Source organism: Vulpes vulpes, chromosome 4, assembly GCF_048418805.1.
Source record: "Vulpes vulpes isolate BD-2025 chromosome 4, VulVul3, whole genome shotgun sequence".
Classification (NCBI taxonomy): Eukaryota; Metazoa; Chordata; class Mammalia; order Carnivora; family Canidae; genus Vulpes; species Vulpes vulpes.
Genome location: NC_132783.1, coordinates 3,620,872 through 3,630,898, shown reverse-complemented (window position 1 = coordinate 3,630,898; position 10,027 = coordinate 3,620,872). Strand labels below are relative to the sequence as shown.

Here is a 10,027-nt window from a genome sequence, read left to right as displayed (position 1 = left end):
AAGGACACGTGACTTGGGATCAGAGACTCTGGTGTGAACCCCGGATCCACGCACTATGACCGCCCCGTCTGGGAAGGCTCACTTCCGTCTCCCCGAATCTCACTTTCCTCACTTTCCTTCAGCAATCCCAGTCGTGGAAGAGGTGTCACTGGGAGAGACAGGGCCCCACAGGTGAAGCACCTCACACGGTCCCTGGCACGAAGCCAGGACTCAGTTTCTCCTAGTGACCACGCGTGCACATGTGTGTGCGAGCGGGCATGCGCACAGACTCCTCACGCTGTGCTCCATCACACACATCCGCGAATCAGGGATTCGGGAATTCCTAATTAAAAATCACAATTCTGCAGGGCGCCTGGGTGGCTCAGTGGTTGAGCCTCTGCCTTTGGCTCGGGGTGTGATCCCGGGGTTCTGGGATCCAGTCCTGTTCCTTGCAGGGAACCAGCTTTCCCCTCTTCCTCTCTCTCTGCCTCTCGAGAATCAATAAAATCTTAAAAAAAAAAATCACAGCTCTTTGTCTCTAAATTAAAAAAATTTTTAAAAAGATTTTATTTATTTATCCATGAGAGACACAGAGAGAGAGAGAGGCAGGGACACAGGCAGAGGGAGAAGCAGGCTCCATGTAGGGGGCCCAACGTGGGACTCGATCCCGGGACCCGGGGTCACGCCCTGGGCTGAAGGCAGGCGCTGAATCGCTGGGCCACCCAGGGATCCCTCTAAATTAAAATACTGCATTAAAAGATAATCCCCCTGAATGGGGCTGTAGCTAATCTTCTCGTATACTGACGAAATTCCGTAGAAGCCTGCTTGTGCTTCTGGTATAATCCTCTTTTACGGGCAGCTTCCTGCTTATCGTCATTATCTTCAAAGAGTAGAAAAAGGACAGAGTGCAAAGAAACAACCCAATCTCGGGTGCTCACTCTCCCCGGTGGCCCTAGGGCACGGCCACTAGGGACACCTGGCCGCCGTGGCTGCGAGGTCCGCGTGTCCGTCACACCTGGGGCGGTAGTCCCTGTCTGCTCGCCCACTCGGCATTTTGCGCCGGGCGGCAGCTTCTATGGGGACATCGCTGGGCTGATGTCCAAGTGCGCACGATCACACCAGTGACGGTCCAAGCAAAAGAATGCCATGACTTGGTATCTGAATTTTACATTTTACTGTGTTTTCAGGGTAGTCTTCCTATTTTTCCCCAATAACTAACCGTTCTCATTGGGCTGGAAGGAAATAACCCTGAGGGGTGCAGGGACTTGGTTTTGCACAGACGGCTCCCCTCCCTCGTCTCCTTGTGCGCCCTTCTCTTTGGTGAGAAAAAAATGGATCCTTGCAATGAAATCATAGAACTAATCTGGCTGAAAAGAGTAGTCTAAGTAGGTTTGTCACTGTTAGCACCGCTTTAAAGGGTAGTTGGTAATGGGGATCCCCGGGAGGCTCAGGGGTTCAGCACCTGCCTTCGGCCCAGGGCATGATCCTGGAGTCCCGGGATCGAGTCCCCCGTCGGGCTCCCTGCACGGAGCCTGCTTCTCCCTCTGCCTCTCTCTCTCTCTCTCTCTCTGCCTCTCATGAATAAATAAATAAAATCTTAAAATAAAATAAAGGGTGGTTGGTCAGCTGCGTGCAGCCTGGAACGATGCTCTGGCCTAATTCACGGTGGCCACGAAGGCCTTGGAGTTAGGACCAGTGTCGGTCTCGTTTGGCACGACACATGTCCTTTGCCACCTCGACCTGCCCTTTAAACAGGTCGTAGCTTCAGTCCTTGCTGCCGGCTGCCGAGGAGAGCAACTCCCTGCCCGAACAATCTCCAAGGCGTCTCAGGGACGCGAGGAGGGACATGCACAGCCTGGCCATTTTCCTACAGATTCACCGCGCACGATCTGATCCTGCTTCCGTTAACGAGCGACAGACGGAGGGACGGCAGGCTGCAACCGAGCAGAAAAGGTTGCACGCAGCCGCCTGGGGGTGCCTGGCATTTTCGGGCTGAGCTAAGGGGATCGGTGACGACGGGACGAGGCATGCCAACCGTACCCTTCAAGAACAGACCCTGGACTTTGGGAGGAGACCATCCGGGGGGCATATATGAAAACTCCTAAAATACTTGTGGGGCCACTGTGTGGAAGACAGATTGGCAGAGTGCGTAGGGAAATAACAGGGGCACAGGATGTTAGGGGCGTTACGGGGAAAGCCATTTGGGCTCCCTCCACGGAAAGACACTTTAACCATCAGAGCCCGAAAGCCAATTTCATGATACCTCTTTCAGTTGGTCCCAATAGCCGCCCTCGTGCACAACAGGAAGCTCCCCATCAATGGAGGTTTACAACAAGTTTGGGATCAGCGAGCAGTTGGAAGGGGAGGCTCACACTCCAGGAGGTAGGACTACCGGACTTTTTAAAATGACCGCGTTGTCGAGATGCAATTCATATGCCCTGGGATTCACCCACTGGAAGTGGACAGTTCAGGGGGGTTCAGGTGGGCAACCATCTCCACTGCCTACTTTTTAGCAGACTGCGCCACCCTCAAAAGAAACCCCATTCTCGTTGGCCATCAGCCCCATTTCCCTGGGGAAACCACAGCTCTGCACCCTGTCTCTGTGAATCCCGCGGTGACGGGCAAGTCCTATCAACGGGATCATACACCGTGGGGTCTTAGGCGGCTGGTGTCTTGCACTCAGCGTAACGTTTTCAAGGCTCGTCCTCGCTGTCGCATGTGACAGTATTTCTTTCCTCTTTATTGTTGAGTAATGGGGACTCTTGATTTTATCGGTCTTTTCCAACACCAAGACCTCATGCTCTAGGTTAGCATCTTATTTTCTTCCTTCCTTTCACGTAAAACACTTCACTCATCTCCCTCATGCAGAATAATTTTAGTTTTTCTTTTCTTTCTTTTTTTTTTTAATTTTAGTTTTTCTAACATTTCAAATAACACCACCCTTCATTTTCCAGAGACCGGGACAAAAAAAGCACCAACGACACAGCAACCACAAAGGGTCCTACTTCCACAGCATTTCTACTCTTCTAAGCCCTTTGGCACCTGTGAGCCTACCAAGGCCAGAGAAGGGGCTGTTGGGATTCTTGAGTCTCAGGTCATAACCGTGAAGCCCCCCAGGAGAGGAGCCTCGGGGACTCGGAGCGAGTGGCCATCCTGGGGGCCGGATCACAGCTTTGACATGCCCTCCCCAGTCGCAGGGCCCGGGCGGTTGGGGCCCAGGTCCGGCCTGGGCAGCTCGGTGTCATACTCACATGTCGTAGATGCAGTTAGGAGTGAAGGAGTGATTTGCCTTGTGTCCCAAGGAGGCACAGTACTTGGACACGTGGTTGTAGGGCTCAGGCACATCAATGACCGTTTCTTCATCGAGGGAGAGGGTGTTTCCATTAAGGGCCCAGTCCCTGTTGTCAACCTGCAGAACACGAGAAAGCAAACATGAGAGGGGGCCCTTCTCCCCACACCTCAGGGAACACCAGCAGTACGAACTCATTTATCCTTCCGTTTCACGTACATGAAAAAACCCACGGCAGCCCTCTGGCCGTCGATGGGGAGAGCCAGGTGGGGGAGCACCAGCCAGCTCCACGTGCTAGGTACGGAGTTCAGCTCCCCTCACGTGAAATAAAGGACTTAGAGTCTCTTACAAAGACCCACGAAAATATAACCAGGTAGCCCTCGGTTGTTTCTTTCTTCAGGCTAAGGCCTGTCACCTCGAAAGCCCTCCAACACCAAACTCAAACGTTTACACGTCTGATTGTTTTTTAAATAGTCCAAGCAGGGATGCCCAGGAGGCTCAGTGGTTGAGCATCTGCCTTTGGTTCAAGGCGTGGCCCTGGGGTCCTGGGATCGAGTCCCACGTCGGGCTCCCTGCATGGAGCCTGCTTCTTCCTCTGCCTGTGTCTCTGTCTCTCTCTGTGAGTCTCATGAATAAATAAATACAATCTTTGAAAAAAAAATAGTAAAAAATAAAATAAAATAGTCCAAAGCAAGCAGAGTGTCAGCCACTTAGGGCCTGCTTTCCCGGGACACCTGACGGCATCTGCTAGCAGGTTAGATACAGCCCAGTGCCAGAAAGGCCCCAGGCTGCCTCTGTCCTTTGGAGCTCTCTGGGCCAGGGACTCCTCACTGTAGGATGGTCCCCTCAGACGCACAAGCGCCCCCTCTTTCCTGGGAGCTCCTGCCCCCCTCTTGCTCTGGATGGTGGCCCCTGTGCCATCTCTGGCAGGGCGGTCATCCCCTCTCTTGCTGCCCAGAGTCAGGGGAGCCTGTGGGGTGCTCCTACCTCCTGTGGTTGTAGCTGCTTCTCAGATCAACACCCAAATCCCTTCAACCCTCCTCCCTTTGTGAAGAAGACGAGGCAACAGAAAAACAAAAATAAGAACATCAACGGGAACCAGGCCACAGCGTCACCAGTTACCACCGGCGCTTTCTTGGCTACAACGGGACTCACTCTGCAGTGCGCTAACAGGCTTCCCTTCTCCAAACCACTTGCCCACTCCAGCCCACACCCCAGGACCTGGTGATGTCAGCAGAGCAGTTTTTTGGAGCAAGCAGGATTACATTAAAAACAATTTCTTTAAAGACTGTATTTATTTGAGAGAGAGAGAGCGCAGAGGAAAGAGCAGAGGGAGAGGGACGGGCCAACCCTGCGCTGAGCACGGAGTCCCACTCGGGCCTCGATCCCACGACCCTGAGATCCCAACCTCAGCTGGAACCAAGAGCTGGGTGCTTACCTGACTGAGCCACCTGGGCGCCCATCGGATTACAAATTTATTTTTATTTATTTATTTATTCATTCATTCATTCATTTATTTATTTTATTTATTATTATTTATTTATTTAATCATTATTTTTTTCAGATCACACTTTTATTTTTATTTATTTTTAAAATTTATTTATTTTATTATTATTATTATTTTTTTTTCGGATCACACTTTTATATAGAACTGTTGACTCCCAGAGGTAAGCTGCCTCTCCTGTCCCTAAATGACAACGATGCTCTTACTTGTATCTGATATTCATTCAACAAATATTTGCTGAGTGCCTATCATACTCCAGGCACTGTTCTAGGGGCAGGGGATACAGCAGGGGTGGGAGTGAAAAAAATCTTCTTGGGTCTTAATATCCCAGGCCTGTCACAGGATACTGATGTTTGGCACTTGGTGCCATCTACCTTACGTTGCCGTTAGCTGTGTGTTTTTATTATATCCTTACAGGATCTAAAGATTTATTTATTACGTTAGAGAGCGAGGGTGGGGAGAGGCAAAGGGAGAAGGAGAGAGAGGGTCTCCAGCAGACTCCCCACTGAGCAAAGAGCCTGATGCAGGGGTCGATTCCACAACCCTGAGATCAGGACCTGCACCAAACAGGAGTCCAGCTGACTGCACCACCCAGGCGTCCCTCCCCAACGGGATGTAAATGCCATGAGGGCAAAGACGGCAAAGACGGTGCCTCATTCACATCCACAGCACAGCAGGAGTTCCACCCCGAGCCCGATTCTGCTACTTGGAATCCTGCTTGTACACTGCTAGTTCCCGTATTTGTGACCTTGGGCAAGTGGCTCACCCGTTCTGGGCTTCCGTCTTGTCTTCTGTGAAATGTTAGAATTAACAGACCGCATGGCAATAGTCTGAGCCACCTTGCATACGCTGAACCTGACTGCCAGGTGGCCGACCCGAGGCCCGGCCGTCACCAGGGGGTACTGAGTTTGGGTGCCAAGCCATCTCTGTCTGTATGATGCCTCTGAAGGGGCAAAAACTGGATTGTTTCACGGCATTTCCCCCTTAGCATCCCTCAGCAGTAAGTGAAAAGGGGGGGACCTGACTGAGGGATATGAGCAACATGCCCAGGTCCCATATGTGTAATGCAAGTGAGCCCAGATGGGGACTACAAGCCAGGCTCAAGCAGCGGCCTTCTTGTCCTCAAGCGGACGTGTCAGGAAGGTAATTGTGACGTGAAGAAGTGAAAACAAAAAACACCTATGAATTCTGGAAAACATAACAAAGATTGTATTTTAAAGGCAAGAGGTGATGATTCTTAGCTTTTTATTTTTAGCTTTTTTTTTTGGCAATAGAAGCCTTCCTGGCTGGATGTAGGCTACTGTAGGACTTTTGCACAAACAGAAGTAGGAGGCCTTCCTAGGGAGCACCCTGTGCGAGGTCATAGATTAATTACTGACAGAGTCCGGTTGGATCTCCATTTTTTTCAGACACTGGGTGTAGACAGTACAAAGCAATTGCTGTCTCGTTGACGGGTGCCTCTCACTCTCTATAAAATAGCTGTGAAACCTAAAAGAGACCCCAGAGAGTTCCCCTGTTCCTCCGGCCACGTGAGGCTGCAATGAGAAGGGAGCCCTTTATGAACCGGGAAGCGGTTTCTGACCAGATACCAATTCTGCTGATACACTGATCTTGAACTTCCAGCCTCCAGAACTGTGAGAAATAAATTTCTGTTGCTTATAGGTCACCCAGTGTATTTTTAAGATTTTTATATATTTTTTTGAGAGAGAGGGAGAGGGGAGAGAGAGAGAACACAAATGGGGGTGGGGAGGGGCAGAGGAGGGGGAGACGCAGACTCCTTGTGGAGCAGGGATTCCCAACGCAGGACTCGATCCCAGGACCCCGGGATCACGACCTGAGCCCAAGGCAGATGCTTAACCGACTGAGCCACCTGGGCGCCCCCAGTGTATGTTGCTACAGCAAAGACTGCGATAAGACATTATCCCATCAATTTTACAAAAAAAGACTTTATTCTTCATACTTCTAGCGAATATGAAAGTAAAGGGGCTAACAGGAAAATGGAGTGTTTGAAACCGAGCCCTTTAACCAATCCATTTTCCACCTCCACCCCACTCACCTCTTGGTGTGTAATTCGGACTCCGTTATAAAAAGACATAACAGTATTAGGTCCCACCGCTACCTTTGAAAACAGTCCTTCTCCGGCGCTGGAAATGAGAGATTCAGCAACATAAACCCTAAATAGAAAAAAGAGTCAAATAATGGTTCTTTTAGTTTGATCTGTCACTCTTTACATCAACCACCAAAATACCAGTAAGGCGACTGAACCCAAAGCATCAGTTCATAGGAATCCCGTGAGGAAGGAAGGAAGGAAGAAAAGTTAAATCACAATATTTGGCACTGAAAATGGAAGAATTAGCACTCATGTATCTTTTCAGAGTGGTGTTTAAAATCTGCTCACTAATATGGGGATTATTATATAGAACAGCATGGGTGTGAACTGTGCGGGTCCATTTAGATGCAATTTTTCAAATGTCATTGTCTTATGACTTTCTTTTCTCTCTCTTTTTTTAAGGTTTTATTTTGATTTGATTTAATTTAATTTTATTATTTTATTTTATTTTATTTTACTTTTTTAGGTTTTATTTTTAAGTAATCTCTCTACCCAACGCAGGTCTCCAACTCACAACCCCAAGATCAAGAGTTGTGCGCTCTACTGGCTGAGCCAGACAGGCACCCCCTCCCCCCATGACTTTCTTAACATTTTCTTTTGTCTCGCTGACTTTATTGTAAGAATACAGTGTATAAAACGAATCACATACAAAATATGTGTTAATCAACCGTTTACGTGATTCGTGAGGCTTCCAGTCAACAGGAGGCTCTTAGTAGTTATGTTTTTGGGGAATCAAAAGTTAAATGTGGATTTTCAACTGCATGGGGCCAGGGAGGGGGTCGTGGTTTCACTGTATTCATAAAGCAACTCAGTGTTTGATATAAGGTTTTATATTTTTTTAAATTATGTTTTTAGTTAATGAGTAGTTTCACTGTCTTCCTGGACAAGTAAAACATTTCCAAGATAATTAAAGCTGTACCCGAGCCTGTCAATGCCAAATAGGAGGGGAGGACCATTTTAATTAAGCCCGAAGATGAATCTTTCACATTGAAGAGTGACAAACAGTAAGACATACCCAGTAAGCACTTCCCAACAAAACAGTTCATAACGGGTCTACCAACTATGGCCCCTGGGCCAAATCTGGCAGCTGCACATTTTTGTAAATAGAGATTTATGGAACACAGCCACACCTATTTATTTAGTGTCTATGGCTGCTTTGGCTTGCAGAAGTAGAGCTGAGCAGTTGCAGTAGAGACCCACAGAGCCTGAAATATTTACAATGTGGCTCTTTACAGAAAAAGTTTGCCAATCCCTGGTTTACAAGAAAACAGCACTCCATGATCACCGAACTGGATTTACTAGGCCAGCACATGCCCCATCAACAACTATTTCAGTTCTTTGGGCACTAAGATGTAATGACTCTGGTGGAACTGGGCATCCTTAGTTTTTATTACATGGATCCTATGCCTATTTTATTTGTTTATTTTTAAAGATTTTATTTATTTACTCATGAGAGACACAGGGAGAGAGGCAGAGGCACAGGCAGAGGGAGAAGCAGGCTCCCTGTGGGGAGCCTGATGCGGGACTCGATCCCAGGACCCAGATCACGCCCTGAGCTTAAGGCAGATGCTCAACCGCTGAGCCACCGGGTGCCCCTAAACCACTGCTAGTTTTGAGGGTCCCATTGTACAGCATCATCACAACAACAGTAGCAAAAAAGACTGATAAATGTGAAAATCGTGCTACTGTGCTTCCCTCTGTAAATGGAGCAGGGCTTTGTATCCGGAAAGAAGGCATGCATTCACTGGGATGCTGTGGTGTGCGCCCTGTCCGTTCAACCAGGGAAGAGGCCTATTTTTCAGGTGGAAACAGAAGAAAAAGTGAAGGAAGTCCTTCTTTTTATTTTATTTATTCATGAAAGACAGAGAGGGAGAAGCAGGATCCACGCAGGGAGCCCAACGTGGGACTCGATCCCAGGACTCCAGGATCATGCCCTGGGCTAAAGGCAGGTGCTAAACCGCTGAGCCACCGAGGGATTCCCAGGTGCAAGTCCTCCTTTGTGAGCCATGCTTACAAAGAGGAGGCAGAGAGAAAACCAACTGCAGGTGTCACTCTTCCGCACGAACAGGCCAGTTGCTAGGGGAGGAGGGTACCAGAGAAAGTCATACCAATGACCAAGGACGGAGACCTGGAGTCCGGAGAAGAGGAAATGGAACGGGCCTGGGCACTTGGGGAGCCAGCTCATAGAATCAGAAGCCTGTCACTTGTGAGCTGGAATGTTTTCAGGCTTCTTACCGTCTTTCGTTCACACCTGTTCTCCCTTAGTGACTAAAGGCTGTGGTCCAGACCCCCTCAGCTGGGCTGGTGAGGGAGGCATCCTGGTTCCTGCCCAGGCTAGAGCCTTACGGAGTAACATCCGAGGTGCTCCCCTAGAGGCCAGCATGTGGCTGCAGCTTCAGCTGCACCAGGGCCCCCAAGAAAGGGGACATCTGGGCCGGGCCTAGTGGCTGCCCGGCCCGACGGCGCTCTAGACGTAGACGTTTCCTTCTGGGACGGACACCTGGCTGCTCTGTGCTTTACAGGTGGAGAAACTCTCACCGGGACAGATTCTAAATAAGCATAAAAACACTCTTCATCAGGATATATGAACATTTTTTTTTTTCTGCTCAGAGAGCCACAGAGGAGAATTAGTTTCCACCTTTCGGGCTATTTGACTTCCCATAACAATGCCATTCAAACCACAAGGAAAAAAAAAATTTACCTCTCTGACTCATATGGGTCCGGAAGAAGAACACTGGTAGAAATGCAAGATGAAGTCGATTTATCAAAGTGGTACACGGAGCCTGAAAAGCAAATGGAACAAATCTCAGTCTAGAGATTACAGTTAGGGAAGGGCTTTCACAGCATCTCTTTGTACTCCTGGCACAGAAGGAGTTTAGGTGATGAAAAATGCCACTCAGGTTACACCAACTAGAATAAATTCTTCAATACAAACGAATGGTTGTTAGATTTGCCTTTGAGTTTTATTTTTAGGTCTTCATGAACAGCCATCAGACCTATGCCTCAAAAATCCCATTTTTGCTTTTGGAGTTTTCTTTATTCAAGCGGTTTACAAAATGCTCGTGTGATTACAGTTTTTAATCAAGAACATGCTTTGTCATGAAATTTTGAGAGCTCTCTGGTCAGACCGGGTTGGAGGATGGTT

At 48.7% G+C, this 10,027-nt stretch overlaps 1 protein-coding gene across 2 annotated transcripts in view; it reads right to left on the bottom strand.

The window, feature by feature from the left end:
• The window catches only part of SETD7 (SET domain containing 7, histone lysine methyltransferase), a 56,503-nt gene that overhangs the window by 14,177 nt on the left and 32,299 nt on the right, over positions 1-10,027 (bottom strand). For both annotated transcript variants that reach the window (XM_072755202.1, XM_072755201.1), the window contains exons 5-7: positions 9,584-9,665; positions 6,829-6,946; positions 3,231-3,388 (exon numbers count right to left, since the gene is read on the bottom strand). In XM_072755202.1, the coding sequence (XP_072611303.1) occupies positions 3,231-3,388; positions 6,829-6,946; positions 9,584-9,665 (358 nt within the window). The remainder of the gene's footprint in view (positions 1-3,230; positions 3,389-6,828; positions 6,947-9,583; positions 9,666-10,027) is intronic.